The sequence below is a fragment of the Ambystoma mexicanum genome, chromosome 14 (genome assembly GCF_040938575.1).
Source record: "Ambystoma mexicanum isolate Mex_15411 chromosome 14, UKY_AmexF1_1, whole genome shotgun sequence".
Taxonomy (NCBI): Eukaryota; Metazoa; Chordata; class Amphibia; order Caudata; family Ambystomatidae; genus Ambystoma; species Ambystoma mexicanum.
Window position 1 is genome coordinate 3,143,119 of NC_090940.1, and position 14,840 is coordinate 3,157,958.

General features: G+C 45.2%; 1 protein-coding gene across 1 annotated transcript in view; it reads left to right on the plus strand.

The window, feature by feature from the left end:
• The window catches only part of LOC138527545 (zinc finger protein 845-like), a 111,107-nt gene extending 96,633 nt beyond the window's left edge, over positions 1 to 14,474 (plus strand). The window contains exon 3 of the mRNA XM_069638797.1: positions 10,128 to 14,474. Coding sequence (XP_069494898.1) covers positions 10,128 to 11,306 — 1,179 coding nt within the window. The 3' untranslated portion in view covers positions 11,307 to 14,474. The remainder of the gene's footprint in view (positions 1 to 10,127) is intronic.
• Positions 14,475 to 14,840: the final 366 nt, after the last annotated feature.

The window sequence follows — 14,840 nt, forward strand, 5'->3', positions numbered from 1 at the left end:
GATGTGTTGGTGGCCCCTCAGGGTGGATTATAATAAGTGTATGACCATGGTGTTCTTGATAGAGGGTGTATGGAGTTTCATTGGTGGTGCGAGAGAAGGGTGAAGGAGAGGAACTGAATAGATGCACAGGTTGAGTGGAGGATGGCAAGGTTATACAGGGTCAAAGATACCAAGGAGGTGAGTGGTGGGGGATAGAAACGGCCAGGTAATGGAGTTATGCCCATGAATGGAATTTAAAACCAGTCGAAGAAATTTGAAGAGGGACCAATTCTGTCGACAGCCATCCAGCATGGAGGTAGTGGGGATGGAGAGTAGGGAGAAGAGTGAGGAAGATTTTAGAGTACGCAGATGGTAAATTGAAGCATTTTTGTCCGGAATGGTGAAGATAGTAGCTCAGCAGCTGTGTCCCAGAGTGGAAACTAGGCTGTATGTGGATTGGCTGCTATTATTGGGGTATTTGAGCGCAGCCCTAGCTTCGAGATGCAGCAGTGTGCTTTACACTCATAGGGGGAAGGACCCAGTGAGGGAAGCAGAGAAACCAGGGACAAGGGAGCTAATAACCGGAGAGGTCTGGCATTTGACAGCAAGAGATCTACAAGCAACCAGGGTAGGAAACAGTGGGGAGCAGATCACCCTAAAGAGGGAGCAACTATGCCAAAGGTTAAGCAGAGTGATCACAACAGTCATTGTGATAGCAGTGAGGAAGGTAATGTAGGTATAGGGCTTTGGACTGCAGCAAATAGGTCCCCAAGCTTGTGCACTCTCAGGATGGTGTATGGGGGACGATGTGGGTGCATTAGATGCTAGAAGGTTGATAGCTTCTGTTTTTAGGGAGTTGAGTATGAGTCAACAAAGTGCAATGCACCGACTGATTGCTGAGAGACAGTCAGAGATTTGTGAAAGCGGGTGACGACTGAAGAAAGGCAAGAGGTGACAATGAACCCCAAAGGATATAAAATGAGCTTTCCAGGGGAGGAGTTATAGAAGGCTGAGATTTGTGGGCTTGCGGCAGAGACTTGAGTGCTCTCGATAGAAGAAGAGTGAGATCTATGTTTGCTGTGTTCCAGGTGATGAAGAAGAAACAAACTGGCGTTGTAGGCAGAAATCTAGGAGAGAATGGAATACTGCACTCTAAGGTTGGAGTAGGTATGAGGAAAGGGGGATGGTCAACTACATCAAAGACGTCACAGAGGCTAAGGACGATGAGGCTTGATGAGACCTTGAGATGGGAAGCAAAGGTTAAAATGTTGGAGGGATTGGTATGGAGGCATTTCTGGGGAGTGATGGCTGCGGAGCCCATGATTGGAGAGGACGAAGTTCATTAGTTTTAAGGTAGCAGGAGATCCTGTCGAACACTTTGCATCTGTGGCAGGCCTGAAGAAGGAGGGCAACCAGTTTTTAAATAATCTGTGAATAGGCCTCACTATCCCTAATCCATGGATTTCCCTACCTATCACAACTAAGGTGCTCCTAGTCTGTCGTGAAGTCCAAAGCAAATAGTCTATCCTCCGTCCAAAGCTAAGCTACACTGACCCTACCAGTAGGACAAAACAACAAAAGGCCAGGCGAATGACTCCCTTCCCCTGCCTCAATATATAATTCTTCGATAGTTTTTGGCTATCTCCTGTATTAACATATTCAGTTCTTTTTAGGAGATTTGTCAGTGTCTTTCATTAGTCTCAGTTGTCTTTGTAAAAATTCTATTTCTTGGGCACTGAAGTTCATTGTTTATACTTTTCTCGAATGTCTCTCACTCTAATATCTCTTAGGCAATAGAATCCCTCTTTATATGGTTCCCTTTCTCTGTATTCTTACGATTCGTTATCTTTTCACTGTATTGAGTCTCTCGTATCACTGAGACAATTCTGATAGGTTTTATAACAAGTCTCACTCTCTTTGCCCTTTGTTGTAAAACTGGGACTATCAGGATGGGTCCCTAGATGAGTATCACTCTCTCTTCTTTTCCGTATCACTGGGACGATTAGGATTAGTCCTGTGATGTATTTCACTATCTCAGTTATTTCTCGTACCACTGAGAAGCGGGATGATTCCTGTAGTATGCTTCACTCTCTTGGTTTGTTATCATATTACTGGGATGAGTAGGGTGAGTCCTTTGATACATTTCACTCTTCTTAGTATGTACCAGTCACTGGGATGAGTATGATGCAGGTACTTGTTATTGCTGTGTTCCCTCACGGGGTCTTCCGCCTTACCCATTTACCTTGTTTCCCATGGATTGGTATCACTGGGCCTGTCTGTATGATGGGGGTCTTGCTTCATTTGATCAGGACTGCTTCTGCTTTTACTTGGTGTCTCTCTGCTTCTCCACAGGGCCAGTGTTACAGCGGTCTCAGTGTCATTGCTAGACTACACAGACTATCTATTATGGGTCACATCACCACTCACGACTGGTTCCCTTTCTTGGGATTCTCTTCCCTTGCTCTGCTCTGCATTCAGCTGCCTTGTGCTTCTCTCTAATGCGCCAGCTGGTTTCTTCCTCCCTGTGGAGGCTCTCCCGGTCTCAATCAGCTTTCACCAGGCAGCTGATTTGAAACTCCAGGGCTTCACTTCTCCCTGACAGTGGTCCTTCTCTTTTTCTGGTATGTTGTTGCATCCTCCCCAGCAGAGAACAATAGTCCTTTTTCTTTTGTAGTTGAGCACTTTTTATTGCTCGCTCATTTCTTCCTTGTCACTGTATCGCTTGTTTCTAACCACTGAGCTATCGTTAATTGCTCGTTCTTCTTAGTCTTCACAGTAGTTTTACCAGACACTTCTTCCGGTTGGATCTTATGACACAGTAGCAAAAAGTGGCTTGGTCTGCTAAGTCTTTCTTAAGCCTTGATGTTACTCTTGGTCCAAAAGAATGGGCCGTAGAGAGTTCCTCTGCAGAACGAGAGCCTTGTCCCCAAGAGGGGAGTCTCTCCCTGTGAGGCCTGGCTTACTGCTACCCCTAGGGGGGATGATGCTTAGCTGGCTCACCTTCCTAGCCTCTCAAGGAAAGGCTCCCCTCTAGGGAGAAGTGACTGAATCCCACAATTCCTTACACATCCCAGGATGTAAAAACCGTGAGCAGGTGTGGGACAGGTCAGTAGTTTTCACAATTGGTTGGGACCTCGTAGAGCTTCTTAAGGATTGTATGACAGTGGTCACTGTGAAGCAGATGTGAAATAAGCCGTACGTGAGGGAATGATTGAAAAGTGTAGGGAGATATGAGAAAGTAAGTGATACAAGTTGTTTGACAGTCTCTGGAGCAAAGGGGGCCACAAGGTCACACAAGGCTTTGCTGTCTGCATTTTGGGAGCCAATTCACTGTGTGGAGGTGGGTAAAAGGATTGGAATGTTTTTCCTTTATTTTTATATACCCTCATTACGAGTCCTCTCAAATGTCCTCAAAACTATAACTGGTCAGTAACTTTTACTTGATGGAAAACGTGACATTGCTTGAACCCTGTGCCAGTTTGCCGCACACCATGTACTATGAGCTCTGTGTCCTTCAAGAGTAGCTCCTGCTAACTGTGTGATGCCCTACGCCCTGCAACTATTTTTATTTCCTGCTTTTGAACTCTTTATTTTGATGTTTGGGTGTCACGTTTGTCATGGATCTACTCAGCATCCAGGATGTGTCATTCTGCTTAGTTGGTCAATTAACCCACCGTAGCAAAATGCAGGGAGCTGAAGAAAACGAAATAAACTGTAGTAGAGAAAGCTACGGGAAGCAGCAGACTTGCAATCAACTTCTGTCACTGAGAAAGCAACATTACAGTCAAGTGAGCAGTATAGGAGCCAAACATTATGAATACACATGATTTAGACTTCTACAGATTTGAGTCACACCAGTAACACAAGTGTATATCTTTCCAGGGCGGCATCTACACCTGGAGGAAAGAAGTTCCCTCAATCCCAAGGCTTCAGAGCAGCATATGCCACAGACTGTTATCACCAGGAGAGGTATGTCTTGCACATCAGGCAACTAACCATACCGAAGCCGTGACCAGAAGCTAAATATATGACCTTTGAACCCTTGACTTAAGTGTTTTCCAGGATGTAAAAACTTCTGCCTGTGAGTCTACGATCTGTTTTTTTTTTGCTCTGAACTTCCATGTTCTGGTTTCAACAAGCCACGGTAAACAGCTAATCCCTTGCTCTTTGCCCATCTCTCTCTCTAGTCTTTAGATAAACCATATCCAGTGCAGGGCTCGCAGAATCTCCTTGCCCACTCGCATAAGTGAGGTATTTTATTAGAGGTGGGGTCCATTTGCATGTTACTCGCCCTTCATTGCCAGTATTCACTGCAAACAAATATTCTTTACGGTAAATGACAAATGTTTCATTGGTACACCGCTAGCATCATTGCACCAAATATGACATTTATTAATGATGAAATGCACCATTTAACAATAAAAATGTGTATTATTTTTGTCCATAAAGGGGTGAGGGCATTTTTTGTAGGTAAAGTAACTTTCTAGACCTATGCAGCTAGTAAAATCTTTAAGAATTTGCAAGACCTCTTGAGGTTTCCCACAACGTATAGTATTTCTGTATTTATCACTGAGACGAGGGAGATTACTCCCCGGACATTCTCCTCTTTTCGTAGCTTTGGCCTGGTGACTGGGACGAGGGAGATTGCTTTTGATGCTGCTCTTGGCTGGCCCCACTCCCTTAACGGGTTTCCCATTACCCGTGTTTATTGCAGAACATGCCATCGGTTCTTCTAGGGGCAGTTGGTCACCTCACTATAAACTGTGTCAGCCTTTGACAGCTTGCTTTCTTCGGTCTCTCGCATGCCATACCGACTATGCGGGCCACATGGCAGCTCAATGGTGTAGGCACTGTTCTTGGACACGCGGTCACGCCACCAATTAACAGCTTCAATCTTCCAGGTATGCCTGTGCTCGGTCAGGCTGCAGCGGTCTCCCTCCTTTTACCCCTGGCATCCTCAGCAGTATGGATCAGCTTCCCCAGCGTTCCATCTTCTCACCCATTTCGAATCTCCATCACTCTCCAGGCTTCACACCTGGTGCTTCTCTTTTCAGGTAGTCTTTCATCTCTTTTTATACAAATAGGCCGGGTTGTCCCCAGCGTATGGTCAGTCCTTTCCCTGTTTACTTTGGCCCATTTTCATCCTTCTTAGTGGGTGAACACTCTATATGCTTCCTTGAGGGCTCTTCTTCGTCTCAATGAATTCAGAAAAGACTTGTAAATGCCCTGGAATTGTATTGATTTTCTGAGTAGATAGGTTGGAGAATTACAAAACATAAGTAGTGCTTTCAAATGGCCTGATAATACTTGGAGGAGGCATTAAAGTCTCGTGGGTGAAAGGATGAGGGAGTCCCTATCCCCACGAGGGGAGTCTCTCTCTGTGAGGTCCTCCTGCTTTTTACCATGCTCTAAGGGGATTATTGGGTAGCAGCCTCACCGGCAAGGGCTCCCCTCTGGGGAGAAGTAATGATATCCCGTGAATCGTTACAATCCTCAGTTCCCTCTTCTTCATCACTGGCTTCTTAGATGTCCAGTGATTTTTTTTAAAAATGTTTTATTTATTGATTTTTTTAAAAACTGTTTTAGCTGTCCTTTAATTACTTGGAAATTAGTTGCTGAGCATTTTCTAACTTTCTCAGGTGATCGCGACTTTTATCAAAAATTTACTGACTTTTGACATTGGTTGATGGATTCAAATAAGTCTGTGAATCTTGATCTGCGGGTACCCTGTGAACACCTATAAAATTGCATTGCAGGTTTCCGCATCTCGGGGACCTCAAAGGGGGTCCTTGGGAAGACATTGGGCTTAATTACAAGTTTGCTGGTCTGGCAATAAGAGTGCCGGTAAGCTCACCAGCACCCTAGTTTCTGGACCGGCAAACTGCAGGTTTGCCTGCCAGAGCTGCTGTGCCCCACAGGTCTGACACTGCCGTGCACAGCTGTTACGGAAGCACCAGCATTATTAACGGTGCCGGTGCTTCCATGTCCCCACTCCCATAAAGTCCTATGGGACTCTATGGGGATTAATACTTCCCGACCGCCTGACTTGTAATAGCCCAGTGGCACCGGGAAGTCAGGTGGTGGTAATTTTATTACGGGTCCGGCAGAAACCCGCAGTTAGCACGGGCAGGGTTACCACCAGACCCGTGATGAGGCCCATTGTGTGATATTCTCTGGAATTGGGAACATGTCACAGCACATACATTCTATGTCTCATCCCCAGTCAAATCTGCATGAAACTTGGTGGGGAAATGGTCAGGACATCATGAAAAACAACGAACGATTCAGGGGGACTTGGGAACAAAGGCAAACATGCTTATTCTACCTGGCATCCAAGAAGTGCGAAGGCTTCTTTTACCACAGTCCCTAATTATGCAATCTCTAACATTTATCATAGACCATTCATCAATTGAGGCCCTGTACAAGGTTTGCAGATCTTGCAGTGTTACCCGCCCTGACACTACCACTTACTGCTGCCATTCCAGACCCTTGCTGCTCAGAACATCCCTGGTGTTCTTTTGCAGTGTTTTTTCTTTCTTCGTACAGGACTTTAATGTTGCCATTGCTTGTGTAATGAGTGTATGAGGATATTCTCCCAGTTTCCTTTTGGCTGCTCCCTGCCCCCTTCTCTCGCCCTTCCTCAATCTCAATAGGTCAGTACTTGTGACTGGGCACAGGCCCTCGGGCTCCTCCTCCCGGGGCCCTGCTTGCAGCGCTCCCTGTTGATCTGGCAGCTTGGTCTGTTTTTGTATTTCTTGATGATCTTCATAATCCTGCCTTGGTTTTGCCCCACTTCTCGCATGGCATGGCATCGCATCGCATGGCTTGCTACGCATTGGCGCATAACCAGTGTGATTCGGGTTTGGAGTGGATGATTCCCTACCCAATCAGAGGGTTTAAAGGAACAGAAAGAGTTCTTTGAACTTGTTTCTGGTATTGCCTTTGACCAAGCTTCTGCATGTGTTCCCAGACTAAGTCCTGGTGTAGGACATGCTTCTCCGTAGCTGGGGCACCGTTGTGATGTTCTTTTTGAACCTTGCTGTGTTGCTTTTTCAAAATGTACTGCAGACAACACGGACATAAAGCAGGTAAGGGCCCGTCTGCATTTTCCTTTAGCGCCTTCTCTTGGGTTAGGAGCTAAATGGAAACTGCAAACACCTTCCACAGGCAACAGCACATCAAGTAAATGGGCCTCATTACACGGATGGCGTTAAGGGTTTACCAGTATTTTACTGGTACCGGTAAATCCTTACCGCCTTACTACGAGGTCCCTTTGCGGGTTGGGGAATTTAACGCCTGCTTTTTGCAGGCGTTAAAAACCAACCCGCAAAGGGACCAGGGAGCTTGCGGTACCGTAATTAGCGCCTTCCCCATTCCCATTATGCCCTATGGGGCAAAAATGGGAATGGGGAAGGGCAATGGTGGAAGGGGGAATTACCGCCCCGCCAACCTTGGAATAGGGCGGTAATTCCCCTTTCCACCAAGGCGGTGCCGGTATTTTACCGGCATGAACCATGGCGCTAATAGCGCCATGGTTCACCGCCATGAGTTTAAATCACTGCTATACTGTGCTGCAGGGCGTAGGATGAGCAGCCATGAGGACACCATGGCTCTTGCGGTCCTAAGCCTTTTAAGGCGGTGGGGTATAAGACACGGATTGACAAGGTATCTATTATGTGTAGCTTGTTGTGCTATCCCATGTTTACACTGAGCAATGTGCTATTTATCTAGAAAGTCTTCTTGCAAATGACAATTCTTTTTAGTTTGCCTTTTGCCTCATGCCGGTGCCTGTGATCTAGTGCAGCACAGCTTGCTACTGTCCATTAGATTGTCTCCCCCACTTGCATCCATAGGACGTTAAATTCATATGGGCAGATTCTCAAAAATGAGCGCTATAAAAAAGAATGCAGAGGGTATGCTTTTTTCCATTTGCGCTCATTGCGGACCTTTGCAGGTGGCCTTCTTCTCAATCGTGGCCTTCACATTTCAGTAGCGTGAGATGCTCTGGCCAGCCCCCTTGAATACATTGGTGTCTGGAGCGCGCTTCCAACACTAATGTATTACAGGCCCCCAGCACCCACGTGGGTACTGGGGGCGCATTTTTCAATGACTGGCTTTTAAAGGACCTGACTCTGTGAAATGTGGTAAATAATTTCTCTGCTCGCTTGAAGCATAGAAATGCAAGTGGAAGATGGGAGGTTTCCCACTGCTTCTCTCCCACTTCAAAGACGACCCATGAAAGGTTCCGGAATCATCCATTCCTGCATTGCACCTCGTCCGCACAGGTGCTGGGAAAGGCCTTTTACTTTTGTGCATTTCAAGGAGCATCCCATTTGAGATGTGCATTTAAAAGTGCCACGCTCTCTTATTTGCACGGAGGAGTGTGAAAGGGCCTATTCGGAGGCCCTTTGTGGATTTGTGTGCACCTTCTTTTGGCGTGGATGAGATGTGCCAGCCCATCTTGTCACCTCCACCAAAAGAAGTTTTGAGAATCTGGCCAACTGTCTGCACTAGCATTGCGAGTCAGCCTGCTATTTACACAGTCGCACTGCACTAGCATTGCGAGTCAGCCTGCTATTTACACAGTCACACTGCACTAGCATTGCGAGTCAGCCTGCTATTTACACAGTCGCACTGCACTAGCATTGCGAGTCAGCCTGCTATTTACACAGTCGCACTGCACTAGCATTGCGAGTCAGCCTGCTATTTACACAGTCACACTGCACTAGCATTGCGAGTCAGCCTGCTATTTACATCGCCACACTGCACTAGCATTGCGAGTCAGCCTGCTATTTACAGTCACACTGCACTAGCATTGCGAGTCAGCCTGCTATTTACACAGCCACACTGCACTAGCATTGCGAGTCAGCCTGCTATTTACACAGCCACACTGCACTAGCATTGCGAGTCAGCCTGCTATTTACAGAGTCACACTGCACTAGCATTGCGAGTCAGCCTATTTACACAGCCACACTGCACTAGCATTGCGAGTCAGCCTGCTATTTACACAGCCACACTGCACTAGCATTGCGAGTCAGCCTGCTATTTACACAGCCACACTGCACTAGCATTGCGAGTCAGCCTGCTATTTACAGAGTCACACTGCACTAGCATTGCGAGTCAGCCTGCTATTTACAGAGTCACACTGCACTAGCATTGCGAGTCAGCCTGCTATGTACAGTCGCACTGCACTAGCATTGCGAGTCAGCCTGCTATGTACAGTCACACTGCACTAGCATTGCGAGTCAGCCTGCTATTTACACAGTCGCACTGCACTAGCATTGCGAGTCAGCCTGCTATTTACACAGTCGCACTGCACTAGCATTACGAGTCAGCCTGCTATTTACATCGCCACACTGCACTAGCATTGCGAGTCAGCCTGCTATTTACACTCACTACACTAGCATTGCGAGTCAGCCTGCTATTTACATCGCCACGCTGCACTAGCATTGCGAGTCAGCCTGCTATTTACATCGCCACGCTGCACTAGCATTGCGAGTCAGCCTGCTATTTACATCGCCACGCTGCACTAGCATTGCGAGTCAGCCTGCTATTTACATCGCCACGCTGCACTAGCATTGCGAGTCAGCCTGCTATTTACATCGCCACGCTGCACTAGTTTTGCGAGTCAGCCTGCTATTTACACAGTCGGCTAATGATGGGCTTCTCTTTATTTTAATAGATGGTTGATTCCGGAGCAGAAAAAGCAACAGCAGAGATTTTGTGAAATGCTGTGAAAGACTAACACAATGCAAGGATGAAATGGCACTGAAAACCATCGGATATGACAAAGGCTTTTGGATCAACACAAAGTCGTGTTATATTGATTTTGAAAGATTCTTCAGGGGGTACAGTGAGCCCCAGCAACTAAGTTATAGAATAAATGTAGTGATAGAATAAATGTACCAGGTAAAAGGATAGTCAAAAGGAAGCCACCGCTTTACAAGCTGGAAAGATGTGAAAGAGAAACTGGAAATGCTCCAAATGTAAGAAGCGCACTGTTGGAAGCTTATAGAAAAAAGAATAGGGTTTGGCATGTTTTACAAACCCGCTGTGTGCAAGATGGGTTTAGCTTGAATATGTTTTTGTAAACACAAATAGCCTGGGGACAGTGCACTTTTCATACATGGAAGAACATACTCGGGTGAAATATGTATCAAGGCACTGAAAACGGCAAACTATTTAAATGCGAGTTAGATGAAAGAATGCAGAATGGTGAGAAACCACATAAGTGCACTGATTGTGGGAAAAGCTTCAGTCGAAAGGGTAAACTAGTTATCCACCAGCGACTACACACAGGTGAGAAACCTTACCAATGTAGAGAGTGTGGAAAACGCTTTATTGAGAAAGCTACTCTGGTTGTCCATGAGAGAACACATACAGGTGAGAAGCCTTATCAATGCACAAAATGTGAGAAATGCTTTAACTATAAAACGAGTTTTTCTTATCACCAGAGATCACATAGAGGTGAAAAACCTCACCAGTGTGCCGAATGTGGGAAAAGCTTCAGTCAGAAAACCAGTCTGGTTTACCACCAGAGAACACATACAGGTGCACATCTTCATAAATGCACAGAATGTGAGCAAAGCTTTAAACAGAAAAGGCAACTTGTTAAACACCAAAGAACACATTCGGGTGATAAACCGTATCCATGTAGCCAGTGTGGCAAACGTTTCACTCAGAAATCTAGTCTTACTATCCATTTGAGAATACATACAGGCGATAAACCTTTCCAGTGCTCTACATGTCAAAAATGCTTTGCTCGTAAAGAACATCTTACACACCACCAGATGACGCATACAGGTGAGAAACCGTTTGCATGCTTAAAATGTGAAAAAAGATTTATCCAGAAACATCAACTTAATATCCACCAGAGAACACATATGAGCAGGAAACATTATCCATGTAGTACATGCGGCAAAAGCTTCTTAAACAAAAGGTATCTTCCTATCCATGAGAGAACACATACAGGTGAGAAACCCTTCCAGTGCACGGTGTGTGGGAAAAGATACACCCAAAGAACAAGTCTTAGTTGCCATAAAAGAAAACACTCTGCTGAGAAGCAAGAGAAACAGTATAAATGCCCTGAATGTGAGAAACACTTTCACGGGAAAGGAAGCCTTGCTACTCACATGAGAAGGCATACCGGTGAGAAACCCTATTCATGCAATGAATGCGGAAAGTGCTTCATGGAAAAAAGATTTCTTTCTTATCACCAAAATACACACTCGGGTGAGAAACCTTATAAATGCACCGAATGTGGAAAAAGCTTTAGCTGCCCGGCACATCTTAGTCGTCACCAGAAAATACATACACGTAAAAATTAGTTTAAACATTTTTTAACATTGAGCTGAGTTTTGACAAAAGTGCAAAAGCAGCAATCGTCAAGGGGGAAATTACAGCTGATGGTCCTATTTTGTATAATGCAGTGCCAAACGCTGTAGAACTTCTGGAACTCAGAGCTGGCCCTGTTTCTAACCTCTGCAATCCCATGGAAGGCCCGTCAAATTCTAATTTCTTAGGGCTGACTAAACTTGAAGACTGTGCAGGCTCAGAATTCAGTCGAAGATTTAGTGAATTCTGTGGTTAATCTCCATGGATCAGGTGTGTGCGCACAGAGTATGAAGCAGCCTAAAACCTTTTCTATCCAGGACCACTAGCTAGGAGCCACAACATTTATATATAATGTTTGAGTCCTGTGACGGTGCTTTGTAGCTTCCACTAAACCCCTTTTTATAGTTCTGTGAACGTCCTCCTTTCTTAATCCGGTCCTGTTGGTTCTATACCCCTGACCGTGCTTGTCTCCCCCTCTCCAATCCTTACATTTCAGAAATGGTCTATCAAATTAATAAACCCCAAAAGTCAGATAATTGCAACGCATAGCTAAGGGTGTGCATTACTAGGGGCTTGCAGTGAGGGACTGAATGTGTGCATATTCAAGAGTATACATGGTGAGTGTGGGGTGCAAAATGTGATATTGTGCAGAGCATGAGCGAGGGTGTGGCAACAAGTTATGTGGGTAAGCGAGTGAGGTTGCAGAGTGTGTTCGCGGTCATGCAACAATGTATGTATCAGTATTTTAGGTTGTGGGTGGTGCTATTGTGGGTGACCACAATGTTGGAATAGACAGATTGTGGGGAACGGTTGGTTGAGTGGGGTTGTAGGGCGGGTAGAGCTTTGCTGAGTGCATACACATTGAGTAAGGACATATAGAATGTGGCTGCAGCTCTTGAAAGTATTCTGGGTATGTTTGCATGGGTCAAAAACACAGCCGGTATCACTGCACAAAATAGGAATGTTAAGCAACTGGAAGAAGAGGGAAGCTATGAATAACTTGGACTCAAAAAGGCAGTATTTAGAGACCAAAGAATAAATGTTAGCAAGGATTTCCAAACATGATTAAAATGGGTCCAAACAAACTCCTTCGAAAATTAAGAATAAGAAGCACCACAATTGAGTGCAAAGTGTGAGATACTATTGCAGGTTAGGCATTAAGACATGAACGTTTCTGGAACTGTGAATGAAAACTTTAAACCATGGATGTATTAGAACATGCGCCTCTAATAACCGCGTTCTGCTTCATGTGACTTAACATTCTGGTGACATTGGAGCAACCCCATGTAGCTGCTGGATTATTACATCACTGAAGAAGACGCTATTCCAGCACTGGAGGAATTCCAGATAATTAAGAGGTTTCCTATTTTATTGGTCTTTCCACTAGTGCCTGATCAATAAGTATACACTAGAAAACCAGAACTAAAATCTAGCAAGGATTATAGAAGTGTAGAGTCTTTTGTGAAGCTGGATAGGCAAACGATCACAATATGCACTCCTATAGTGAAAAGTGGAATAAAAGGATCCACAAGGGCAGCTGTAAAAAGCAATCCTCTACGCCCACCAAGGCCTGCTGCCTCCAAAAGTGGCAGCAAGAGACCTTAGTTGGCTCATTCATGCCCCAAGTTGGGGCTTTAAGTTAACTTTATCACAGAGCATGAATCCCCCCCCCCCACCCATGTCCTAACTCAAGAATGAGCTCTTCCCAATATTTATTAGGACCCAGTGGGGAGGGGGGAGAGGGGAGGGCAGGTGGTGGCAGCCTCCCAGCCAATCTGGAGGCTCAGAACAGGGGCTTTACCAGATGGTAAAGCCCCTGCTCCGAGCCTCCTGGGAAGCAGGAGGGTGCCATCTTCCCTGCCGGGACATGTGTAAGTGCGCACCCAACCACCATTTCCACATCCCCACCCACTCCACACTTACTTTGCATGTCTTCGTCCCTCGCCAGTTCCTGGGAATACTTTGTGTTCCCGGCACAGCTCGTGGCTGGAAACAGAAGGAACTATGGGCCTCATTACATGTTTGTCAGTATCCCGCAGGTAAATCCCGCGGGATACCGGCAGATTCCAAGTGCTAGTTTGAACAGTAACACCAGCTATTTTTTGCCAGTAGGGTGCTGTAATTACCCCCCAGTTCGTGCCTGGAGGTAATTTCCGGACACCCCACGGCAAACATGTAGTATGTTGGTCTGGAAACGTGCCAGTAAACGGAATTACCAGCACGTTGATTCCGGACTGGCATGCTATGAGGCCCTTTGTGTAGTTCCCTGATCCATGGTGGCCATCTGTTTTTTGTATTTGTTTTTCTTCAAGTTGCAAAATGGCTAACATGCCATTTCTCAACTTGAAAAAAAACCTATTAGTATCCCAGTACAATGTGCCAGGAACTAATAGCAGTACACCCCTTGGTGGGGGGCATTGCAGGTGAGGTAATGACCACCCTCCAGCTTGGATTGTATTGCTTAAGTGTGTCTCGAAACAAGAGTAGATGTGGGATACTATTGCCACATTAACAATAAAGTGTCGATGAGGGGTGAAGATGCGAAAGGAGCTGTTTCTGATGCCAGAACAAGCCTACACTGCATGTTTTCGTTTTTTCTTGACTTGCCAATGTGTAGAGTCATGTGACCAACTACTTTCTAATCTGTACAAACCAGCTATTTACAGCCTCTTGGGAAACCGCGGTTGTCTAGGGACATTCCCAAACTGAATGCTTTGATCACCAGGAAGAGCTAAGAAGCAAAGGCGTTTTAATAGTAATGATGTCCACCGAGTACCTTGGAATTGTACGATATGAGGATACAGAGATAGTTTTGACATTGTAACAAAGCCATAATAAAGACAGGGCTCTGTGTGTGGTTACACCTGCGCAATGCAGAGTGATTTGGAAATATGTAAATAAGAATTGCCTTTAATGCTATATTTGTAACTATTGTTCCTTCCTCCTAGAAATTATTTTCCTAATGTTTAATAAAAAAATCTGTATGACACGTTTTTTTTTTAAATAACCACTTTTATTTATAAACAGTATTTTCTAACTTGCAATATCAAGCCTTGTAAAACCCACCGGTGTCAGAAACCTTAAGAATCATATTTGAAAACGTGTTCTTTAATGGTAGATTCTATCTTTGCTAACAAAGTAAATGATTATATAACAGTGAACATTTGTATAGTCCTTGTGTCAAACTGAATTATTTGTCGGTGCTTTGGAAATAGTTCTTGCCCAAATCAATGGTACTCCTTTTTGTAACTTATAAGAATTGAAGGCTGTGTTCATCCACTGGCAATCGACCCGCCAGCAGCCACTCCCTCACATAGGTCAGTCTTCCAGATGCTATAAACATAACCCTGATCTCTTGGCTCCACCCCTCTCCACCCAAATGATCGCTATAGAGCCAACAAAACTGTTCCCTTGTTTTGCCCAGTTACAGAGAAATACGTGGTGGCCCACTTGCATATGTATGTATGTATGTATGTATATATGCAAGTGGGCCACCACATACTTCTCGATAACTGGATAAAACAAGG